The 12,218-nt window shown below is 47.6% G+C and overlaps 1 protein-coding gene and 2 long non-coding RNA genes across 4 annotated transcripts in view; 1 reads left to right on the top strand and 2 right to left on the bottom strand.

Moving 5' to 3' along the window:
* The window catches only part of LOC135378540 (uncharacterized), a 114,092-nt gene extending 105,905 nt beyond the window's left edge, over positions 1–8,187 (top strand). For both annotated transcript variants that reach the window (XR_010418446.1, XR_010418445.1), the window contains one exon: positions 6,616–8,187. This is a non-coding gene — a long non-coding RNA (uncharacterized LOC135378540). The remainder of the gene's footprint in view (positions 1–6,615) is intronic.
* LOC135378541 (uncharacterized) lies at positions 6,642–8,620 on the bottom strand. The gene is made up of 5 exons (XR_010418447.1): positions 8,467–8,620; positions 7,982–8,035; positions 7,718–7,924; positions 7,497–7,575; positions 6,642–6,666 (listed from the first exon to the last, which is right to left on the bottom strand). It is a non-coding gene; the product is annotated as an uncharacterized LOC135378541 (long non-coding RNA).
* A 1,250-nt stretch (positions 8,621–9,870) lies between these two features.
* On the bottom strand, positions 9,871–10,831 carry LOC135382231 (tigger transposable element-derived protein 6-like). Its single transcript, XM_064612580.1, has 2 exons — positions 10,459–10,831; positions 9,871–10,283 (listed from the first exon to the last, which is right to left on the bottom strand). The coding sequence occupies exons 1-2, from the start codon at positions 10,829–10,831 to the stop codon at positions 9,871–9,873; spliced, it is 786 nt and encodes a 261-aa protein (XP_064468650.1).
* Positions 10,832–12,218: the final 1,387 nt, after the last annotated feature.

The raw sequence follows: 12,218 nt of genomic DNA, 5'->3' as shown, positions 1-12,218 counted from the left end.
GCATTAAGGATTAGAGGCTACCCACAAAACCCGGCGATCCCTGCTGTAAGAGACACACAATATAAACAACTCTTTTTAAACAGGCCTTCAGCGGTATTGCCATTTAGTATGCGCATGTCTAAGGAAATTGAGCACTATGGCTTTACAGAATATAAGTCCATGATCCTTGAGTGCAGTAAAAAAATCCCTCCATGGCAACCTCACCCAAAATATGATAGATCACTCACTAGATATGACAAACGTAATACCCCAAACATTGTACTGAAACAGGAATTTGAGCACCTAAGGAAAACCTTTGGCAATCATGTTGAATTCTACACGGATGGATCGAAAACAAATACTAGGGTTTCATGTGCTATGGTTACTGGAGTTGTCACACGTTCACACCGGCTACAGAACACCATGTCTATTTTTACTGCTGAAGTGTATGGAATAATTTTAGCCCTCAACTACATCATACAAAACCACATAAGATCCTCAGTAATATACACAGATTCTCTCAGTTCTCTGCAGGCTATTTGTAACATACACCCCACTAAAAACCTGGTAGTTCATCGTGCAAGGAGCCTGGCAAGCACTATAGCTAATAGGGCCTATCAGGTACTCTTCTGCTGGGTACCCAGTCATGTTGGCATACCTGGCAATGAACAAGCTGATCATGCTGCTACGGCTGCGTTAACAGGTGACATAACCCCTTTCGAAATTCCATATCAAGATCTCAAACTACGTCTGAAAAGATGCATCAATAATGACTGGCAAACATCTTGGGACATGCAAACCAATAATAAATTACACAGTATCAAGCCCTATGTAGGCTCCAGTTCACCTGGTATGTCCAATCGACTATATGAAGTGTTATCCTCCCGCCTTCGTTTGGGACACACATACTTGACACATGGGTATCTTCTACGAGAAGAAGACCCAACGGAATGCAACCACTGTGGTGAACAGCTTTCGATCATTCACATCCTCATCACGTGTCCAGCGTACCAACATCTTCGTCAACATCATTTTTCTCCCTTTTATGGAACCTTTTTGCCCCTCCATCCAATGCTACTGCTGGGAGATGACAGCTTTGTTCCTTTTGAGAACGTTTATAGGTTTTTTAAAGATACTGGATTTTTAAAAGATCTGTGATTTTAAATACTAATGTAACAGTTACTTTAAATTTTAGTCCTGCACATGTAATTTTTAACTAACTAGTCTTCAGTGGTATTTGGCGCACTATGGCCTTTGTAGCTGATGCGCCAATAAAACCCGAATCAAATCAAATCAAACACCTACTAACAATACTTACCAATGCACTGATAACAATAAAAACTACACAGTTTATTAACAAAAGGGCTGGCAAAAAGATGCCATTCTCATATCCGCCCGCAGGACGCGGCTTGTGAAACCTAGGCACGCGATCTGTTCGCGTGCCTCACAGGGAGCCGTCTCGTGCGGCCATGTGGGACATAAAAATATTTTCTCGCCCTTATCAAAAAGTACCTTCTCAATTTTTTATATGCTTTAGTATATATATTGATCTGTCATCTCCATCTATTTGGATTGTTGAATGGCGTTGAAAACGGCCAACTTTACCAAAACTACGGCATTTGGGATTAAATTGGACAAAAATTATTGTGTGGTCGGCCTTCACAACATGTGATTTTGAAGTATGGAAGGTACAGAACACGCTGAATTTATTTGTCCCTTCCAGCTTGTGCGAAAAGTGCCCTCAGCAAGGCGCAAAGTTTTAAGAAATAGCGCCCAAAAGCAGCCCTGTTTCGCTGGCCGAAAATGAAACACGAGGGAAGAACTTCATATTGGCAGAATGTTAGAGTCACACTCTTTCATTCTATGTCACTAAAGTCCACCTAGACGCAACACCCTGCTCAGTAGGTAACTTTTTTCGTAACATGGTTTTCGCGATTCTGACGAACTTTGACCCCGCCTAAATCGACAACGGTTCAACATTGTCCAGTAAAGCTCTGTAAAATATCTTTATTTGCAATAAGGAGTCCATGATAATTTTTGGAAGCAAAACTGAGGGGGGTCGAGCACGACCTTTGGGTGATTTGGCCTGGAATGACCCAGCTGCTCTCTGCTCACGACCGTGCCCCAAGACCAAGATGCGTCTCGTGCCACTTGTGCTGCTGCCAGGAATTCAGAAGGCGCCTCTGTGCCTTCCTCTCCCCCCTCCGGTAGAGGCGCACGGGAAAGCGCGTCTGCTACCACGTTTGTGGAGCCCCGCCTGTACTCCACGTTGAAGGAGTAGCCAGCTAAATAGCCGGGTTGACCGTGGTTATGGGACAGGACGGGTCTGCCAAGGCTCGTTCCTGTGGGGATCGCACTCTGTTCATAACGGAAGGGATCAGGTGCTCGGTGTGATGGCTCCGCATAATATTGCGGTTGTGCTCATCCAGTCCCACTGCAAGTGGGCGCTCAACCGAGGCTGCTCCCGCTGACCACGCACAGAGCCGTTCTAATGCCAATTCAGGCGGCGGCTGGGGCCGATACTCGAGTTCCGCTAAAAGGTCACCTTCAATTGTGCGAGCCTCTTGCGCCAGCGCTTCAAGGCTATTAAAGCGATGGGCTCGAAGATAGTGCCGGTAGCGAGGATGACACTGACGGATAGCCCGTGCCACACGCTGCTGCTCTGTAACAGTAGGTTCAGCTCTGCTATAGAGGTCTTGCAAGGCCCGAAGGAATTCTGCAAGGTCTCATCTGGATTCTGGGTACGCTTATGCAGCTCCTCCAGGATACGATATTCGTAATCCGGGGGAAGAAATTCGCTCTTAAACCGCTTCTGAAAGTTCTGAACGGACGTAAACCTCGACTGCAGCCGAAGCCAGCGAGCGGCGTCTCCGATCAAAGCAACCTGCAGGATGCGTTGTATCAGGACTTCATCTGAGATTCCCATACCAGTCTGATAGGCTGTAAGGTCATCCAAGAAGTCTGCGACCGACTTTTTATCGGTATCGGTATCGGTGAGAAAGTAGGGACCGGTAAATTCAGTCGCAGGGGCGCTTGTGCCTGCGGCGGCGAAACCGACCCGGCATCAAGGTGTTGTGCCACCAACGAACATAACTCCGTCATGCGTGACGAGAGTTCTGTCGTTATAGCGGAGTTAAACTGCGGTACTGCAGGTACCGTAGTTGACGCATCTTGGGACGGAGGCACTGCATGTGCCTTTTTGTCCTCGGCTGGTCCTTTCGGGTCCGAAGGCGCCCAGGTGTCCGATACCAGCGTCTCCTCCGAACGGGACCGCTGATGAACAGGGCTCTTGATCCAGAGGTCGTATCGGCCTGGCGCCTGGCGGCGGCGAATGGTGCATCGGCTCCGGGGCTTGGGCACCGAGTGGGAGCTCTGAAGCACTCAAAAACAAATCAAACACACTCAAAACAAAAACGCTAGCTCTAAAAAAAAAGAGAGAAAAACGAAACCCCGGAAAAAACACAAACAAGCTGTCGGAGTCTTAAAGGAAAGAAAAACAATGTACAACCGAAAAATGAACAACGCGTGCTGCGTCCTCCCCGCTGTCGAACGGACGAACTGTGACCCCAATCGTTGGGCGCCAGTTGTGGAAACCCGTGTTTCCACAACCTCGGGGCGTCAGTTCGTCCGCTCCGTCGCCGATGAAGACACAGCAAGCAAAAAGTGCTATCAACAAACAAAGGTTTATTCCATACCGTTTAACAGAGCTCCTGCCGTCTCAACTGCTACAGCAAAAAAAGGATCCCCCGAAGTTCCCGTGCCCCTACTCCTGGGACACATGACCCAGATACCGCTTATCATCAAACAGGCCACGCCCCTACTGGAGCTCAACACACGTGCCCCGGTACGACACCCACAAGATTTAAATTTGAGGTGACAAATCAAATCATTCTAAATCTGGATTTGTTTTCTCTTCGCTAAATCATATCCAGATTTATCGAACCTGTTGCCAAATCCAGGGGGTAGCATCCTTGGTCCAGTTCAGGTGAACATACTGGCCTCCGCAAGGCACAAATGCCGCATGAAACCACTGACCAGCAAAACGTAACCGAAGGAACTCTTGAACGCTGTCAACGCCGAGATGGCGCAAAGCACCAGTCTAATAAAAAAGGTGCGAAAGGGACGAGGGCTACAGCGTTCACTATCATCAGGTTTATTGACGAGAAAGGCAACAATTAGCCAGGCAGATCCCTGGCCACAAAGGCAATCTCAGGAGAGAGGCTGACTGACTTATGGCTGACATTGTTCGCTGTCAAGTGGACTAGCATACTCTCAATGATCTCCCTCCCTTGACGAGAAGAGTGACATCACAGGAGAGAGATCATTGAGACTACACTAATCAACTTGTCAATGAACAATATCGGCCAAAAGTCGGTCAGCCTCCCTCCTGAGGAGATCGCCTTTGTGGTCAGGGATCTGCCTGACTAATTGTTGCCTTTCTCGTCATTAAACCTGTTACTAGTGAACGGTGCCTGTGCGCGTCATCGTCCGTTTCGCGTCTTGTTCATCGTACAGTTAAACCAACACGCTCTACACCTTCTCGCAAGGCACCAGTCACCATATGAGCTGGATTTTTGTAGTTGAGAGTGCAGCGTGGCTAAGACCGGGAAGGTTTCGGAAGAGACTGGTGAGAACGGTGAATAACACCCTAAGGAAGGCACTTGGACGATGTAACCTAGTGCTCGGGGAATTGAGCACCGTACTGACCGAGAATGAAGCAGCTGTCACGAGCGCTGATCTACAGTAGTGTGACGTTGTGCTAGTGTTCTGCCCGCTACCCAATTGAGGTAGCGGACTACCACTACTTGCCACTCCTCTAAAAAGCGCAATCAGCCACTTGCGGAGAAACTGGCGTCGCCTGTTGGACGCGGAAGGAACTCCCCGCGGAGGATAGGGCTCCCTTCGTTCGAGAGTGTTCGGTTAGAACGCTCTTGAAATCTCGCAGTGGTTTCGTTTGTTCCTTGCCGTCTGTCTGACAGTTTCTTTGGGTGTTTGTCGGTCTGATCGAGAAGAGTTAAAATTTCTGTCCATGATCGAGAAGGACGGCATCCCGTTTCCATTCTTGGAGTTCGGGCAGACAGTATTTTTTTTAGCATGCTGGCTGTCGTTTTCGACCAGTGGTTTCTTTTTCTTTGGTAGCGTTCTCTTGGGCTTCGTACGGAGTTAGGTTCAATGAGTCTTTTTCTTCAAGCCCTATGTCCTTTTGTTGGCGCTTCACAGTTTCACTGTTTCTTGCTTTGTTGTGCTCCAGTAATGAGCATTGTGCAGATTTACTTGCGAATTCCTCGAAAAATGTGCCTCATCTGTCCAAATTATTTTGTCCATAAAATATAAATTTTCGTCGTCCGCGTTTAACAACCAGTTGCAAAAGTCCAATCGCTTAGAATAGTCGTCCGGCTGAAATTTCAGGTGGAGGCTTACATGGTAAGGGTGGTATCCCTCTTCGTGTAGGATTCTTTGAGCACTCCAGTCTGTTTTTCGATAACCCGCACACTGATGTTGGGGTCTTCAGCGACCTGTTCGAGTACGCTGGTGCTTGCTTCACCGGAAGCACGTGTATTTGTGTGCTGTCTGGGTTTGAATTGACCAGTCGCAGAGAGTCGCGTGAAAGTTCTCCTTATGGTACGTGCTGTGGGCACTCTGCCACTTGGGAACATTTCCCTGTACTTTTCAATTACAGAATTATAGTCCCTATTCGCAGCACCCAGAGCTAAAATCATCTGGGTTTATTTTTCGGCTTGAATATACCACACTAGCCATCGGTACGGCTTTTCTGTGCAGTAACAGCACGCCGTAAAAACACGCTCAAAATTTCCACGTGCCGCAAATGATTGTTTTTATTTTCTTGCTTCGATACCATTATCGCTTCCGCTGAGATAATGCCTTCCCTCTCCCGATTTCAAGTACTGTCACTTTTTCTACTATCCCTGTGTGGGCTGGGTTTAATATCCTCCTTTCGTCGGACTACAACGCGGGCGCGTCAAAAGTCGTCGAGCGCTAGGCTGTTCGTACTCCGAAACGCATGATATTCGGCAATTTTTTCCGATGGGATAGGTCCTCAATATCCGTGCCAATTATCCTGATTTTGGGTAAATTCGTCGTGCTCTTCACAATGGTGGTGTAAAAAGTGACCTTTACTTGGCAAATTTCTGAGTTCAGTTAGCAAAAATTTACATTATAAAAATTTCATTACATGGCATTCACATGAGGAGGTGGCAAAAACCTAATAAAAACGAATGCCGTTGACCGCATGATTCTAGGTGGCGTAGTTTTTTTATTATAATTCAGTGACACGTTTTCTGGGACACCCTGTATATACATATAGTTGAAAGGCTAAAGTGAATGCTTAATAACTTGTACAAAGCAAGTAGGGAAGACGTAAGAGCTTACAAGAAAGCACAAAGGGAAATTTATTAACATTGATAGGGGCGAGGCGTGACAATTCGACAGACAGTGCTGCTTTTGACGTGAATGTGTGAAATCCAATCGAATGCAGTGCTGTTTGCCGTAATATAGGTCGCTGCCTCTAGCTGCAGTAAAACTCCCGACTGTGATTTCCTGTTTGCCCTTTATCATCTTGACATTTCCTACATGTATATACATATGTAACATATCCTCCTCTTGTATTCTTCACAGGAGATCTTGGCTACCCACTGGAGCCCTGGTTAATGACTCCCTTCCGAAATCCTGCATCAGACAAGGAAGCAGCATATAACAGGGCTCACAGCAGGACTAGAGTCCGAATTGAGCATTGCTTTGGAGTGCTCAAAATGCGGTTCCGGTGTCTACAGAGGTACCACACACTTCACTTTGCACCGGACAGAGCCTGCAACATTATCACCGCCTGTGCTGTCCTACACAATATGTGCATTGCATACAACTTGACTGAGCCTGCAGACGATCCTGAGCCAGCAGGTACAGAAAATGCCAGTGACACCTTGCCAGTGACAGGAGATGAAACCAGCGAGGAGGAAGGACAGAGCAGTCAAAGCAACTCTCTGACATCGCAGGCGATGCATGTGCGCGAGACAATTGTCGACAGATATTTCTAACAGCCTGTCAGAAAATGTGTGCTTCATCGCAACTGCTAGTTTCTATACTACTATTATCCTTAATATTTGCTTGATGAGCAGCATATCGTTTCTCATGCTGCATAATTGCTCTTGTAAAGGTCTAATGCACAGGCTTACGTAACAGTGATTGCAAAAACAAATCACGTGGTGTTTTAGGTCATTCTGGCTGTCCCTTTCAGCATAAACACAAGGCGTTTACAATGCAGAAATAGAGATGATGTGAAGTGAGCACCCTTTTGAATTTAGTAGTGTGACAACAATCGCACGTGAACATAGGTTCGGTAGTAGACAAATTCCTATAAACGTGGCACCTTAAGTTTTACAGAGGAAAAATACATGCAACTACAAGGGGCAACCTAGTAGACAAATGTAGCTGGAAGTGAACCAGTGGTAATCATGTTTTGCAAGTCTGGCTAACCTAAGAGTCCTGAGGATGAAACTTACCTCATGCTTGCGTGCCTCTTTCTCTGCTTAGCAACAACGTGACGTACTCGGTCATTGGGCCAATGAGGGGCGTAAGCAACTGTGCATAACAATCCAAAACTTATGAAATGTAATTGTAACAGCAAGGGTTGTCTCAGTAAAGCTGTGTCTCAGGAGCTGTGATTGTGCGGAAGCCATTCAATGAAATGTCAAGAGCAGCATGGTGCCAATGATATTTTTACCTCTCTTAGCTGCGCCACCTCATTAGTCAGCCGTTCCTGCACGCTGACTCTGCGTTCAGCTACAGGAAGGGGGACCCTTCTGCGTCTGCGGCGACGTTCTTGACGTGGCCGCTGCACTCGAGGCTCCCCTGTCGAAGTTTGCGGCCTAGTGACGTTGGTCGCTACTGGGTTAGGAGGAGAGGTGGAGCTGCTTGGTCCCGCGGTGTCCTTTAACATATATTTTATCAGTCTCCACTTGCTTGTGACATGTCACCTCTTGTGTACCATGATTCGAGGATTGTCCTGACTCTGGATGTCCTCTGCAGGCTGGGGACAGATCTGCAAAACGGCACACTGTGTTACATAACAACAGCAGTGTTTATCTTCGAGTGCTTTGTAAATAGATAGTGGCCTGTATAGTGTGCAATAAAGAGTGTGTGCTACACCAACAAAGTGCGCCTCTACAACAACAAAATTCCGCATTTTCTGTCCGTATTTTTGTTCGTATTCGTACTCCTTAATAAATATGTACCACTAGCATTGCATGCTGGCACATGTACCAAGTGTTAGTACACCATAATCCGTACAGTTCAAGAGAAGATGGACAAACGTTGCCGTGAGCACCTCTGGGTAGCCCTTGGTGCAATTGCAACTACATCGCTATAGACAGTATACATTTTTTTTTCGTGAGGTAAATGAAGCTGGTACGTATTTTTCATGTCGTTTTTAACACTTTCAAACTTACTATTTCACAAAAGCACTATATGAACCACTTCTGGGATGAGCGTCCAATCTTATGTAAGGTTGGCACCCCCGGAAGCACCTGTCACTGTGTCCCAACCCAGTAGTGCCATAACACGGGAATCGAGACCCTGGAGCCCAGAAGCAGCATCGACGACACGCGTTGTGCCCTCGTCTTCTGGCTCTGTCCCGTCGTTGATGGCTATTCCGCCACCTCCGCCGGTACTTAAAATGTTGGCGAGGTTCGCCCGTGCATTCCGGCGGACTCGGTAGCGCCAATTGCCACAACACCTGCCATCCGGCAGCTGTCTTGATGATGCCGCCTAGAGCATTTAGGGACGACGCTATTTCTTCCCATTTCTTGCGTCTGTCCTCCTTCGTTTCCCCTCGTTTGAACTCCCGGTTATTGCAGAGCTCCGGGAACTCCTCCATGTAGAATAGGAGCTGCATTTTCTGCGCTTCTGACATTGCCATTTCGCTTGAGCTGTAAGTACGTACATCACACATTTTTTTCGTGTTTGCCGGTCGAAACAACCGCTATGTCACAGTAGTGGTACTTCCAAATATAACTAGCCAACTTACCTGGTGCAAATTATAAACTTGCTGCAAATGGTATCTGAAATGCGCGCGAGAACCGCCTCATAGAGATAGCAGACGATTCTTGGAACGTTCTCATTGGCTCAGGTGAAGTTACGGTTTTATAATACAGTCGAGCCCGTTTATAACAATATTGACGGGAACACAAATTTCAATTGTTATAACAGAGTATTGTCATATGCGAGTTTTCGCGAAATAGTCGCGCAGTACGTGGTACAATCGGGAAACATGCGAGAACAACAGTAATGCAGATTGGCCATACCTGATTTATTGCAAAAATGAAAACAACGTCGTTTGCTTCAGCCTTGGACCGCTGTTGCAAACACTCTTTTCTAGTTTATCTAAGCACACAAAAAAGTTTTGGTCGAGGCCGCGTGCAGCCACGAACTTCCTGAGGTCCGTGATAGCCTCCACAGCGCGCTGCACCGTGACTGGGCAGTCGTCTTCATCATCGTTTTCGCTTTCGCTGTGTTCATCGTTTTGGCTTGGGCACACCTCCTGGATGATGGACGCATCTGTCGCTTCCTCACGCGTTGATGCGCAGCTGTCTGCGTTCAGGAAGTCCTCGAGGGTCACGTCGTCTAAGGGCGCAAGCCGGTCCCACGCTGCCCCCACTTCTCCCTGGATTGAGGCTGCCTCCACTTCCTCATCTACCAGGCCTGTGTTTTCGTCAGGAACGCGTATTCCAGCTTTAACAAAACAGTTCCGCACTGTCTGGCGCTTCACTTCATGCCAGGCAGCGTACATCATTTGTACGGCCATGCTTAGGGTAATCTTCGTCACGGGAGTGGTACGGGCCGCCGGGTTGGGTCCGAGGTCGCGAAGGATCCGTTCGATCACTCTCCGCTTGTAGCAATGATTCCCATGTCAAGCGGCTGAGTTTTGCTGGTGCTGTTTGGAGGTAGAAACAGTAGCTCCACGTTAGACAGCCGGGGATTGACGCGATGTGCGCTGCAGTTGTCCAGCAGGAGGAGGATCTTCCTGCCTTTCCTTGCCATTTCTTGATCGAGCTCGACAAGCCACTCGGCGAACAGCACCTTCGTCATCCATGCTTTTGAGTTGCTCCTGTAACGCACGGGCAGGCTGTACAGACTTCGGAAGTCTCGTGGTTTCGCTGACTTGCCGATCACAAACAGCTTTTGGCGATCGCTGCCGTCCATATTGCAGCACAGTAGGACCGTCACTCGAACTTTGCTGTGCTTGCCACCAGCGTCTCGTTCCTCAATGCATGTGTGTGTGACGGCAGGAGCTGAAAAAACAAGGCAGTTTCATCACGTTGAAAACATCCCGTTCGTCGTACGAGGCGATTTTCGCGGCGTGCATGTCCATCCACTCGTTGATATTCGAGATGTCTGCGGAGGCTGCTTCGCCGACGATTTTCTTAAATCGGATGCCGTGTCTCTCTTCAAAGCGGTGCAGCCAACCGTTCCCAGGACTGAACCCCTCGTGCTCCATCAGAAAGGCCAGTTGCTTCGCTTTCGCTGTGAGAACGGCACCACTTACGGGGATATTCCGGCCACGAACTTCCAGAAACCACTTGTAGAGAGCGGCCTCGACGTCCGGGAGTGCTGCTCCCCGCATTCTCTTTCGTTTCCCGGACGCACCGTCCAGTGTCGCGGACGCAACGATCTTGTCCCGGTTCCTGATGATTGTAGAAACAGTCGGCTGCGAAAGACCATACTTTGTAACCAAGGTCTTCACTGGAATCCCGGAACGATGGTTGTCGAGGATGCTGTGCTTCGTCTCGAGGCTGATAGCTTTTCTCTTCAGCTGACTTCCCGACGACGCGGACGCCATGGTTGCGAGTGCAGTCGAATATTCACGTGCCTACGATCTGCAATGTGTGCTGTCGGCTCTGCAGGCACTCCCGATGTCGAGGTGGAGGAGAAAAGGAGAAAGAGGAAAACGTCTCTCCGCCACCCTCTCCGAGGTCGCGTGCGTTAGCTGCGGTTACGCAGTTTTGCCCTGTGACTCACTAATTCCTCTGTTCGGGCGTCTAATCCCCAAGGACGCAAGGTGGCCTCAAAAGTGTTCCAAGAAACCTAGCTTGCATTGCTGAACGAATGGAACCCTATTCTTTGAGCTCTGTTCTCATTTTTTCCCCCGGGCTCAGAGCAAAACCCCATTGTTATACACGAGCAAGGCATTCCTATGACCATTGTACAAACGAAGTTTTGTTTGCACGTGTTTCAATGGGCTTGCTGACGGGATCCTGCAATTTCATTGTAGTATCAGAGTTATTGTTATATTGAAGATTGTAATAAACGGGCTCGACTGTACCGTAGTTATGATCTGAGCTCTTTGTCGGTGTGTAAAATGCAACAACGTTTGACAAAAGTAGGAATCACATTCAGTTACCGCAACGAAAACCATCATATCGAAAAAAGTTTTTTGTCGGTGTGTAAAATGCAACAACATTTGACAAAAGTAGGAATCACATTCAGTTACCGCAACGAAAACCATCATATCGAAAAAAGTTTCTAATTTCTGTAGCTAAAAATAGGCGTCGGGTTGCGAAAGTAGCGTCATGAGAGCCACCCGGATGTGGGGAGCGGAAGCGCAGCAGACGACGACGTGTTTGAAGGGCGTCCTTGGCTACTCGGTGCATATCGTCGTCTTCTTAGCGTCGTGGTGATGGTGACGAACAGCGCTGACGGCTGCGCTGCGATGAGATGGCCAAGAACGCGCCCCAGGACTTACACATTAATGAATTGAATATGTATAGTAATGACTTGAATTATTAAATGAGTTTAGAAAGTGTATTTATGCGTATGTGCGCTTCTTTTCGTGTGTCTCATTATAAAAAAATACAACTTAACGATAATTTGATATTTTCCTCCTCTCTCTCTCGTTGGAATGAATAGTAATTGAATTTATTAATTGAAAATTATATTCTGCGCTCTATTATCGCATTCTTATGCGTGTATGAGCGATTTTAAGTGAAAAATCGAAAAAAAAATACAAGATTGGGTGGGGTGGAAATTGCAAAATTGGGGGTAACAGGGGGGGGTGAGAGAGGAGGAAGGTATCAAGTTGCTGGTTAAGTTGTATTATTCTTTTACTACTGACGTTTCTCTGCACGAAGGTTCGCAACAAGTTGTCTTGGCGGAACGAGCGGATGCTGTGAACACGCTTTATTTTCATGCCCAGCCTTACGTACAGTGCGAGCAATGCATAATGAACG

This window comes from Ornithodoros turicata, chromosome 1, assembly GCF_037126465.1.
Source record: "Ornithodoros turicata isolate Travis chromosome 1, ASM3712646v1, whole genome shotgun sequence".
NCBI lineage: Eukaryota > Metazoa > Arthropoda > Arachnida > Ixodida > Argasidae > Ornithodoros > Ornithodoros turicata.
This window is presented reverse-complemented; position numbering and strand designations above follow the sequence as displayed.